The sequence below is a fragment of the Strongylocentrotus purpuratus genome, unplaced genomic scaffold, assembly GCF_000002235.5.
Source record: "Strongylocentrotus purpuratus isolate Spur 01 unplaced genomic scaffold, Spur_5.0 spur5_scaffold_11, whole genome shotgun sequence".
NCBI lineage: Eukaryota > Metazoa > Echinodermata > Echinoidea > Camarodonta > Strongylocentrotidae > Strongylocentrotus > Strongylocentrotus purpuratus.
The window spans coordinates 6,315,408-6,328,831 of NW_022145596.1; the positions used below are offsets into that span (position 1 = coordinate 6,315,408).

Sequence of the window (13,424 nt, forward strand, 5' to 3'; positions counted from 1 at the left end):
ATGAACTAAAGCCCTGTCCCACATATTCATTTTGGTGGTGTGTTTCAAAACACTTTGCCATTACATTATTATTAAAGGATATACAAGTAAACGTGTAGTGAAAGAGATGATTGGTAGTATCAAATCAAAGAAATGCATTAAAGAGGGTCATACTGTCTTGCACCAAGCAGAATTTAAGAATGAACCAAAAACCACAATCAGACAATATAAAAACAAAATAATAGAACACAGTGAGTGAAATGTTACTGGCTTTTATAGGCTGCCAGGAAAAATTGTCAGTTTCTCTTCAATGCTATTCTTAAAAAAAACGTTGTTGTAAAATGTTTAACAAAATATCTATAATATTGTTTATTCAAAAATTAATAAATCTCTGGAAATGTCATTCCATAACACTTGGCATTGACCTTAGCGTTTCATGATGTTGCAGTTAGATGAAGGACTACTTACTGTTCTATGACAATGGGAGTGTTAAAATGGAACTTGACTTGATCCCCTGCTGAGGGCGTGTTACCCCAGAAGATTTCTTGACCCAAGTAAGCCTTGTCCAGCGTGTATCGGAGGTAATGTCTAATGGTAGAAGACACCTCAGCTGGCGGGTTCGTATGCTGCGGTAACTTCATACCTTTCTTAAAATCTCTATCCTGTGAAAGAACAGGTCAAAGGTCAAAGGTCAAAGGTCAAATAGGTTATAGATATGTATTCAATTTTCACCGTTAATGATGAGTTCTTGATCAGGGCTGTCATATAAACAGTTGCCACTGATTCAAATCATCAGCAACTTGATATCGATCGGCAGCTCTGGACTAAAGAGATAGGAGTTTGTATGTTTGCGATTGATTGAAGGAATTACAATCAATCAGGATCAATCGTAACTCTTTATGATATGGGGCCAGATCTTTTCTTTTTCATTACAAACCAAACATGAAAGTTGTCTCGAAAGGTACGTTACAGCGTTGCCAATTTGTGCTTGATCGATTAGAACGTTAAAAATCTATAACTCTTATTTATTTATTTTTCTTCTTATCAGATTTCCTCAAGCTTTCTTTGATTTGTTTATCTCATTTTTCTGCTTTTCTGAAAACCAACTTAATATCATGATGGAACTCCACTTTAAATCACAATTATTCCTCTCTTCTTTCTCTTTAAAAAATTACGAAATGTAGGTTTTACTATTAAAAATAGCACTATAACAGTACTTTATACTCTTGTAATACAGTACTGATGTGAAATCAAAAGGTGATTTAAGTCACCTTTATGCCATCCTTCATGAAAATATGGAACTTTTTTGGCAAGTAGACTTACTTTTAATTTCTGTAATTTTCCTTTGAGTGATGAATGGAGTCCTATATGCTGGAAGAGGGAAGGTTTGTAGCGTATCCTAAAGCCGGCCTTTTGTCGTCCACAATGTTTCTACATCCAGACGATAAAAAAGAGAAAAGGATACATGAGAAAAGGTAACATTCGTTGATCAATTTGCGGATGCAATCAAAATGTCAGGGATCCTGCGATAGGATTTCCTTTAAATGTGATAACACACAATCCTTTTAGTTATGTCATGAAAATAAACTGATATAATCCTTTGTCTTAACAAAACCAGGAAACACATCTAAATTATCCATCTGTGAGTCATGCTGGCAAAACTGAACTTAATGTAAAGAACACATTGGAATATCACAATCTAATTAGCACACAATTATCATCTTTCAAAAAGAATGCTTTGTTATTATACAGAAGCAGCATTATTGTAATACTACTGTAATCGCATTTACTATGCACTATTTTGCAAGCAAGGACTCTAATTACATCAGCCTGATTTGTCCTTGAAGAAGTAAAAAAAAGTAGTGGTTTGTCATCTGTCAAATTTCCCTATAATTGTGCTCTACTTTTTATTTCTTTGGAAGAAGCTGATACAAGGGTATCATTGTCCTCCCCTAGAAATTACTTTGCAACAACTCTAATTTCATTAACTTCATCATGTCTTTCAGAGGAAATGTGATGGAGTGGAGGTGCTTTGACAGATTCTCTGACGATGACAATTGCTCCTAGCTTTTTTTGGTCAAATATATAGAGTGGTGAAGTGTGTCGTCATCAAAAATAATGTCCAAATGTCGAAAACCAATTGAATATGTTAGGTATTTGCTGAGATATGACCATCTGAATAAATAGATGTCCTATAGGAACTCAGTGTTATATTGCTCTGGCTCATAACATTGAGTTCCTATAGGACATCTATTTATTCAGATGGTCATATCTCAGCATATTATACTTAACATATTCAATTGGTTTTCGACATTCGGACATTATTTTTGATCCTCTTTTGGAAAATGAAGAAAAAAAATTGAGAAATTCTAAAAATAGATTTTCATGATGTCACAGCTTCGGGTCAAGGTTTTGGTTCGGATTGGGTTAGGCGTAATGTTTGGTCCAGGATTGAAGTTAGAGAGCATGTGTTGCACGACCCGGGAGGGTAGCACTTTGTCATTTTTGAAATTGCACCTCTTTACATTCTAGATCGTATAATTTGTTTATGGAGTCAGTGAGGGGGGGGGGAGGGGGGGGGGGGGGTAATTGGAAGTGGTGAGCTATGGTTTCATGTGTAAAGTGTAAATTTAATTAGAAAAATTACAGTGTGGGAAAATTTAATCTTTATCTAATATATTCTATGTGAAAAATCAATTAGAAGACACTTGCTGTTTGATCAAATAAAATAGTGTGGGAAAATTTAATCTTTATCTAATATATTCTGTGTGAAAAATCAATTAGAAGACACTTGCTGTTTGATCAAATAAAATAGGTGCAATATTGCAAGAGGGAGAAGGAGAGAGAGAATGGGAAAAAAGAGAGGGGATGAGGGGCAACAGATAAGTAAAGAAAGATAGAGAGAAGGGGAGGAAAAGGAAGAAAATGGGAAGAGAGGGTGGAGATAAGATCTTGGCTGTCGCTCTAAGCAAAGAGGGAGACGGCAAAAAAAAAAAATCTGACACTTTGACACCTTTTAGATATAGTGCAGTCACGCACCAGGGGATGTCTTGAAGGTATTCCATAGTGTCCATCTCTGAAGGTTAACGGGTCAAAGACATTCCTACCTCATTTAGTATTTGTACAGTCTATGGCAACAGACCATAAACCCTATCCACCTTCAAAAATTACTCTGAATTGCCCTGTATTTCAAGGCATCATTCCAAGAAGTCAGTAATTCTGTGCAATGCGTCCCATATAACATATTGTCTGGAGCCATAAGGGTGTTATCTCATGAATGTATACTTAAAGGTAAAGACCAGTTATGGTCATGCGATTGCATTGTGAAAGAAACGTTGTGGAGTCGATCAAAAAAGGTTGATCATCTAGCATCTAGCATCTGCAAGGTTCTGGAATCATCAAAATGATAAGAAATTTGGCCCATTCTTTGTAAAGTTACAAGCACTATACACAGAAAGATGTATATGGGACTACCCTATATCTCTCACAGACCATGAGAGAAACAAATTTACTAAATATATGAATTAGTAGGCGGTTTCCCGGCAAATTTTTTATCATCATGTATTAGTCAAAACATATTCTTTCACATGATTGGTAATGAGAGCTTCCATTTCATTTTTTGAAATTGGGGCGTTTCCAAAACTGGTCTTTACCTTTAAACAAAGAGTTAATGCCCTTCTGGCTATCAACAGTTGATATGTCTGTTTCAGTATGAATTTTTTATTGAGATGGACATTGACTCATAGTTATTTCTCTTTCCGCAATGGTCATTAAAATAAAAAAAATGAAATGAAATATATGGATAAATGCAGACCACATTTACTAGAATTTACCTATTGGGCTTGATTATAAGGATGTTTTTTGTGGCTCGATTCATGTAAGGTTATCCCAATGTTTTGCTCAACAAGTTCACCTTGAAAGTTCTTGTTTTTAGAGCTTATTTATCTGAGTATGATCGATAGGCTGAGAACAAGGTTACATACACCAGATATAATCAGAAAAGTCTTTGCAATAACAATTGTAATACTGCCTAGAATCATTTTTGTTTAAAAAAAAAAAATTGATGCCATCACGACGTAATTTGTATGTCACTTGATACAAGCTCCAGCGCCTGCATCTATTGATACATCAGAAAACTGAAAACAGTCTGCAGCCCGGGGCTAAAATGTCAGATTTAGAAATTGGAAAAGGTCTTGATAGATGAGGGCAATATCTAGGCAGTAAGTACCTGCAATGCTCCTATTAAATACATCAGCGAGTAGGAGGGCATTTAAAGAGAAGTTTGAGTTATGGTATCAATGAAAAATATTAGCTTGATCCTTTTATGCCGGTTAGGAAGAATATCAAAGCAAAAATGTCTGATGAAAGGGATTGCTCTTCAAATGCCATCATAATCGAAATATGATATGAAATATTTGAAAAGTTTGGACCACAACTTGACTGCCATATGTATTTTTAGTCCCATATACCCATTTCTGTGTGACTTGCCTGCACACAATGTGTGCAGATTCTCCACTCACTAGGGAGCATTCTAGCCAGGCACCTTGATACATCGTCTCCATAGATCTCAAACATTTAATACAGTCTTTAGAACTTTACTTTACCCATAAAAAATGATTTCAAATAAGTATAAATGCAGTGAAACGATATGTCCCCAACTGCATATAAAGACCACTTTTCTTGTTTCCTTTGAGATATTGCACCTGTTTTTTCTCTTTTCTTTTCTAGCAGCTCGCAGTTAATAAAGACTGTTTACCAGTTTCCTACACCTCCCAACTAATAAATCTTTCTGTTAATATTTATCAGGAATCTCTCATTAAAGCTACTTAAATGAGAGACTCCTTCCGTCCTTTTCTTCTTCAATCCCATCAAGCGAGCTTTCTTATCCAGCTTTGACTTTCATCTCTTGATCTGCTGTCTCTTTAAAGCGATAAGCTCTACCCCTGAACACCTCCCCTTGCCACAGGGGAAACAAACGAAGAAATCTGGGTCTCTATATGATGGATGTGCAGTGTCATCTATTGGTGAGAAGTTTCACTGCCATGACCCGTTTAGTGGATGGATAAGGCTTAGGGCTATAAAGCGAGATGACAGGGGTCGACCATGATAACACTATCGGATGTCATACGGTCATCTCCACACTCAATCTTATGAGGAGTCGTTTCTCTAAGTTTGATATTTTTCTGCCTGAATTATTTTTTTAGTCAGAGCAAGATTTACTTTTAGGTTAATTAAACGGCAATCCAACCCTTGCAATAAGTTGATTTGTATTGAAGCAAATAAATAAAAGAAACAGAATGGCAAAAGTTTGAAATGAATCGGACCAATGGTAAGAAAGTTATGAATGTTTGAAATATGAGATCACTAAGTCTATGCGAATCTCAAATTGGTAGTTCGGTCAGTGGTTTGTGACGTAGGACACGGATAACTCTCCCATTTGCTGTGTACAAAAATATCATTAATTTCTGTTTTACCCATAAGTTCCTTCTCCCTTGGTGCACTACTCAAAATATATTATAGATAGCATATTAATATAGGTCCTCTATAACGAATAGACCCTCCTGAGCAATGAATTTAAAAAAAAAATTTTTTTTAGTCATTTTATATGTTGGAATAGATGGGAAAGTACTCCAGCACTACATCCCATTGACATTGCCGCTTCAGTCAATTTGTGACTTTGTGTCCATGAATTTGTCACAATCCACAGACCAAATTGCAAATTTGAAATTGCACTTAATTAGTGATCTCCTATTTCTTATTATTGGTTTGATTTATAAAAAACTTTCTTTTTGCTTTCATACAAATGAACATATTACAAGGGTTGGAATAAACGTTTATGGAGTCGTACTTACAGGATCTTTTTCCGGGTTGCAGACTTTTACATAGAGGATGTGATCTAAAAGCCAGTCAATGGGTTTCTCCATGTGAAACATCAAGAAGAACTCAACCACCAAGTTAAGATCGCTCGACTTGAACAGTTTACCTAAGAAAAAGAAAAACAAGAACATAACAGATAATCAAGAACAAAATCGTAACAGCTTGCTCATCATCAAGGCTTGAAGTTTTTAAGGGTTTGGTCCATACTGGCCCCAAAATATCAACATTTGTTACAGGGGCCTGGTGTACATGGACACCCACTATTTTTGATCCAAATGAACTAATTATTATAAAGGTTTGATTTCCCTTTAAGGAAGCGAAATATCAGGTTTATTTGTTCATACTCTTTGATGTAGGGTTGTATTTCTAGGCAGTGAGATGAAGTTTCCGGTGCTTATATCATCCATATAATCATGAACTACATGTATCATCATCAAAGGCAAAGATAAATTTCATGAAGGCTTGTTCACACACAACACAGTTTACCCTGTGTGAACAGGGCTTCTGATTGAAACCATATTGTGATAGAAAGAGGTTTCAAAAGCTTGATAAAAATAATAATGAAATACATTTATAATGCATATACACTAAGCAAATATATTCTACTGCACTGTAAGAGCTCCTGGTGTACTTAAAATCTACAACATCAAGTAAAATGAAAAGATCTGCTTTAAGTTTTGATTTAAAAGCACTTAATGACGATGACATTGACATTTTTAACAGTAGGTTTTCCACATAATAGAGTATCTTGGGAGCTGCACGAGTTGTGAGTATGTTTGTGAGACCAATTAGCGCTTTATAGACAATCAACAGAATCTTGAATCACATCTTTTGGCGTTCTGGTGGCCAGTGCAGGTCTCTCAAAAGAGGCGTGATCCATGACAATTACTAATGTAGTTTTTATTTCTACATATATTTTGTGCCATGTATTACATGCTAACAGTACCTTAATTCTACTTAACATAATAATGATACAGTAATTATCCTCCTACTTCTTCAACAAGTTCATTTCCTTTAACGGAAATGATGAGATAGAATTTCAAAGATATCGATTTGAACGTCATGATAGCTGCATAATTATGTAGTGAGAAATGGACAGGATATAGAACCTGGAAACAAATACGTTCATGAAAAGGAAATATTTTTATATGCAAGGACAAAGAAATCTTTAATCAAGTTTTTAAAGCAGCAAAATGAGAAAGAGCTATCATAACACACAGTATCTATGCATAACATACAGCGTGTCCACACACAAATTTTTTTATCCCAAAACTCTATAACGAAACGTTGTATAAAGAATCATCGTATAAATTCCAGGGTGTCCACACACACAAGAAAGTAATCACAAAACTCTACAGCGAAAGTTGTATAGGTGCGCAGTTTGCTACTGCGGTCATGGAATGGAAGCGAAAATGAGAGGTCAGGTCTCCTTTCGCACGAGGTCACGTTAAGCCACGCCCAGTTATACCGCTCTAGTTCGACTGGTTATACTTGTTACGTCCACACACAACACATTCCGTGATTAGGCGTGATTAGTTATTGAGTTCTATTTCGAAAAGCTGCCCAAACCCGCGTTTTGTTATACAACGTATCGTTAGTAAGCGTCCACACACACAATTTCATCATATAACTATCCAGAAACGGTATAACTTATCACGCCTAATCACAGAAAATGTTGTGTGTGGACACAGGGATAATTATACAGTATCTATGCATGACATAATTACACAGATGTCTCTTTCTAGATAGTACATGAATCAAGCAAGGCACTTTCCTACGGTGGAAATACATCACACTTTCCTTGATTTATTTCTTTATATTTTCATTTTTCTTTCCTTTCCTCGAGAGGTGTCTCTTATTTCTATCTCCTCTCAAGTATGCTCTCTTTCTTATTCTCCCTCTCTCACTTTAGACATCATTTTTAATTATTCAATATTCATTCATCCTGATAAGATAGAATTTCAAAGATGTCGATATTGTCTTGAACATCATGATAGCTCTTTTGAGAGATCTGCAATGGCCATCAAAATGCCAAAAGAATTGATTTTCATACCTCAATTTTTAATCTTAAACTCTGTGTTCATATCTTTCTATTTTTGTGTCTTTCATTCTTTCTTTCTTTCTTTCTTTGTTTCCTTATTTGTCACACACTGGCACTTCCAGTGTCCTGCATGGTGTCTAAAAATCCTCTCAACTTGGTGATTTTCACTTCATCTCATTTCTGCAAATGGCCCATGCAAAGTGCACTACCAGACTCGTTTGCATCATCATCATCCCCCTGCTGAACAAACGGAGAAAGCAATCATCAAAATGGGCCATTTCTTGCCAGCCAGCCAGCCCATCTTCCGCTAATATGCACTCTCCATTTCCAAAGCCAACCGTGATGGAATCCATTTACTTGCCTTTCTTAAAACCTTCTCTTACATAAAACCAACAAAGAAGCTCAAGGACACAAATAACACAATGTGATTTGCACAACTCACTTACAAATATTTACCGTGCTATTTTAAAATATATTTTGTGGTTTAGCATACCCAGGGTTATTTCTGATTTTGGTTTCGTCTCCAGTATCCTGATAGTTTCCTAAGGACTGGCAGTTTCCTTTTTGGAGGACTATGTTCCGGTTTCATTTTCGTTTTAGCAACTGACAAAACATGAAAGAGTATAAGAATGTTGCATACAATGCATTGTCGTTGATCCTATAATTAGAAGTTCATTGTGTCAAATATACATGACAATTAAGTTATTCAGGTACCAATCATTAACAAAATAGCTATGAACACGATCGCAACTACTTATGAAAATTTTTCTCAAGGACAATTTCATTTCCGTATTGTATATTCTATAGAAATCATATTCAGATTACATAATACCTCATTAAAACATTCCCGCATTTCTAAAGATGAGGGACAAGGCTAGTGGAATCCATGTAAGTTTATTTTTTAGAAAGTAGTTGCAATAATGTTATTTTGAGAAGACGTAAAAATTAATATTAATTAAAATAAATGTGTAATTCTAATAGGAAACAATTAAAGAACATATCAAGAATAGAACAAATAATAACGCCTAACAGACGAGACAGACATCACATTGACAAAAGACCGGACAAAAAATGTAGGTCAAGGCAAGCGCCTACGAATCAGTGGGTTTGGAGTCAAGTTTATGGGTGTGACTGAGGAATTTATGTTCTATGCAGAAACAACTTCAGGTGACTACATCAACAAGTCAAAGTAAACAATGCTACCGGGGAAATTTCGGTACTGATACTTGCAATATTATTTTAATAGAAGTTATATTAAAACTGGTGTTTTGAATATAGAATACTAACTTTAAAGCAACATTGAGCCAAAAGAGGTTTGGTGAAAGGTCACTTGTAAAAGGAACACACACAGACTATTATTTCACAGTATTTTCCTTTTCAGTTTTCACTACTGAACAATACGATCTTCTTTGAATCTGTGTCTCTCATTGTACTGCTTCTATTAAAGATGAACTCGATATCAGGGTGGATTTCCCCATGTACAGACCTGCATTTAAAAACTTGTCCTCAATGAGGATTGCGTATTCCTTATACTACATTTCAAGTACCTTTATATGAACATTGATGAGGAACAACCACCACATATTCTATAATCCAACTTTAATTTGATTTTTGAATAAATCCTAATTGCCTTAGATATTGACTGGGGTTCAGAGTAATGGTATAAATACTGAATGCTGAATTGGCCCCAATTGCAGACAATGGTACAGCTACTATGGCATCACATTGATTCCAAATCGATGTATACTATTCCTCTCACAAAGAGGCTTACAATTCTTTGAAATCCATATTTCATTCTTCATAATTATGACTGTTTCAGAACCTTTGGATTACCCACACAAGAGGCAGAGCAACGAGCCCAGGACAGATCAGACTGGAGCATGATCTCTCGTATGGGAGCAAGGGGACACACCGTCCTATGCACCTAAGTCAGTAAGGCAAGTCAGAGCCTTGACCATTAAGATTTTACATGTTTCAATATTCATATTAACATGCTACTGCATGCTTGAAAAAATATCATTGCAATCGGATCATTTAGCGTGCAGTGGGTCTAAAAGGAAGACATCAAGGGCGAAACAATCTGGATTGGGAGATGAGAAATTCTCATCACAGATCTGAATGGATTTGTCATGCTACAGTGTTAAGTGTGCCATTAGGTGATACGTACGAAGTCTACGTATCACCTATTGATTTTGTCAAGACAAAAATCTTTTCTCAAAGTTTGTTCGTTGATTCAGGGAAGCAGGGTGCGATCCAGCCGGGGGCGATTCTCAACAACATGAAGCAAATAGTCAGCATCTAAAAACTTCAGATGCCTGTTTGATTATGATTTAAATTTGAGTGTATGCCTCAATCATATATAGAGAATATAACCATTAATTTCGCTGAAACGATTCTCCTCCTCCCCGTTCTTCTTCATCTTCTACTTCTACTTCCTAGTTGTAGTAGTTGGAGTAGTAATAGCAGCAGTATCATTATATATTTATAATTATAGTAAATATCGTAATTATAATCATTATTATAGTAAGTGTGTGTTATTGTTATTATTCATATAGTTATTTGTATGCTTTTTCTTCTGATCATAATTATCGTACACACAATACGTCATGTGCCAAGAATTTTATTGCTATGATACATCCAAGATGTCAACCAAAACTGTCAATTCGTTGCTGAAATAATCAAGCCAAAAGAAGAAACATTAGAATTTCTACTTTAAATTGAAATAAATTATATAGGAGAAATAAATAGAGAATACAATCATGATTTTGGAACTAGGGGATTAACATGGACATAATGCACTTGTTTACATGACCACATTATCTCTTATTCATTCTACCTCCAATTTTTTAGACTGTTTTCAAAACAATATCATCATTCATGTGTGTCGATCATAGTTCTATGTAGCTTGATGTCTCATGGTAATTTGAACAATCTAAGCAACAATTTCTGAATTTTAGCGACAATCGTTCGCCTTTGCGGCTCTTTAATGCTATTATATCGTGCAGTAACAAATTGAAATTTCAGAACTCATGATAAATTTGTTTAACAATTGATTCCACTTGGTTGATTCTATTGTTCGGGTTATTTAGCAGAACGAGATATAAATTGACATTCTCATGGCTTACGACTTTGCTTTAGTGTTCAGCATCTCTACAATGCTATTTAAACAATATTTGGAGACAAAAGACGGCATTTTTATGAAGCGTCAAAAGCCATCAAATAACAAAAACATGGCAGATAAAAAGATCCTCAGTACTGGGTCTAATAATTTAAAAAACACTTAATTTGAACCCGGCCATATTCTCTCTCTCACTCGTTTGTCATTGCCTTCATTTTCCCTCGCTTACTTCATTCTTACCACGGAATATGTAATGTGTATGTGTAGGCCTCATTATGTTAATTAGGGTCAATGGTCAAATTGTCTCAATATATCTTCCATACATCCATAATTATCAAGGCTAAACAGTAGAAACTTGACATATGGATAGATCATAATGGGAGAAGCATTTTATATAAAAATATGACATCGTGAAAATGCATTCTTCATTATGTAAATCATTAGCATACGTATCACCTAATTCGTCAAAGTGACGAATTAAAGTCTAGTTGTCTCTTGTTCTTTTGAAATATACTCAGACTGATTCAATTATCCAGCCTCTCAATATGATTACAGTCACCTCTCAAAGGCCTCATCAAAATATGAATCTATGTCTTTATCTGGAGACACCCTGGGGTCTTTCGCACCAACCAATATATTGCTTTACTCCCCTTATCTATGATAAAAATGGCCAACTAAAACATTTTTGAATATTTCAAATAAAAAAGGGTCACAGCCCCCTTATATCGAACAGAATTATATTGTAAATTTAATTTTGATAGTGGGAAGTTGTTTATCACTCTATTCCAATATAATATTCATATATGATTCATATATATCAAATATAATTGCAATAAATGTAGGGTTAAAAAATGATTTATCAGTTTTGTTTGTTGACATCCTGAAAATTGTCTCTGTATCTAAAATGGAAAGTCTTAATGCCCCTTTGACTCTTGGCAGACAATGTATACAAGAGAACTGTGTGCTTTTATGCTTTATATTATAGATTATCTGTGTTTTTATGAAATTAATCACCAATAATATACCAATGATCGTACATTTTATTACTAATATATTTTAAAAAGTTAATTTAGAGACTTATATGCCTCTCTGAATCAATTGAGCACTAAAAATATGTGCAGACATGAATAAATCTGAACAGATAATGGATTTGTGCAAAAAAACACGTTTAGGTATACAATTCTTATTCGTACAATACGATTCAAATGAAGAATAATCTGTATATGAATTCAAGCTGTTGACGATACCTTTAAATTTACATTGCTGTAATTGAATTAAGATTATGATTTCAATGTCTCATAAAGAAATATTCCTTCAATATGAGATAATGGCCTTTATGCTGCTGTACTCGACATTCAGCAGTTTCATTGATGACAATTTCTAGAATAAATGAAATGCATAATGGTCTCAGGTTCGTGGCAGGCGTAAAAATATATTCCTTCATGTGAAAGTGAAAGTACATATCTCATTAGTTATGATTCCAAAATGGACTGAGCAACAGCAGGCAGGTATATTAAAACCCATAGATACATTCAAGTCATAAACTTATGATGAAGCTCTCATTTGGCTACACAAGGTTACAAATGAGTTTATCCATGTAAAACTGCTTCAAGCTGCAGAAGATTGATTTTCAAGATGATGAACTTCAAAATGTAGTATTGATGACACTTTTGGGATTATAAAAGCAAATTTGTCAACAGATTATAAATCAATCAAGCAGTTTGTAAGCTCAATCAATTCATTTTCAGGCTTGGTATTAATCTCTTTTATTTTTCTCTATAAGTAAAATTTTCTACCTTGAATGTAAATACAATTGTTGTGTTCATATATTTAAATGCTAAAAAGACCTTACTGTTCACAAGAGCCATTTTTGTTGTTCTTCTGAACCTTGCAATAACCTCTTAGGTAATTATAATATTTTCCAAACAGCTCCTTAGACTTTTAATATCAGAGATTTATTTTCTCTATTCCCTTGTATTCATTTTCAATTACTCAAATTTTGATATTTGCCTTAAAAACTATTTAAATCATATGATTTAAAAAAAAATTTCCTTTGACAAGGTGCAAAAATTAAATAAATATGTTCAATATGCCTCATGCATTTAAATAAATATATATAAATATATAACGTATATGACATCATAAAAAAGGATCTATATTTTTGGCAAATGTGAACTCTACCTTGAGGATGATTTCACCAGTAAGCAGATTATGACTCCAATCAACTTCACATACTTCTATCATAGTTATGAATGGTGAGTTGTCCCAGCTGATCTCATAAGCAAATGTTACGACTGATTTGATCAGCGGTGTGTGGACAATCACTCCCTCCTCTTTACAAAATGGCATCATCTTATAAACCATCGCCTGCCCGCAATAAGGCTGTAACAGCTATATATTGTCATTCGA

At 34.6% G+C, this 13,424-nt stretch overlaps 1 protein-coding gene across 1 annotated transcript in view; it reads right to left on the bottom strand.

The window, feature by feature from the left end:
• The window catches only part of LOC579015 (alpha-1,3-mannosyl-glycoprotein 4-beta-N-acetylglucosaminyltransferase A), a 72,896-nt gene that overhangs the window by 3,748 nt on the left and 55,724 nt on the right, over window positions 1–13,424 (bottom strand). Inside the window, exons 9-11 of the mRNA XM_030980478.1 lie at window positions 5,832–5,962; window positions 1,303–1,410; window positions 448–641 (exon numbers count right to left, since the gene is read on the bottom strand). Of these exons, the coding sequence (XP_030836338.1) occupies window positions 448–641; window positions 1,303–1,410; window positions 5,832–5,962 (433 nt within the window). The remainder of the gene's footprint in view (window positions 1–447; window positions 642–1,302; window positions 1,411–5,831; window positions 5,963–13,424) is intronic.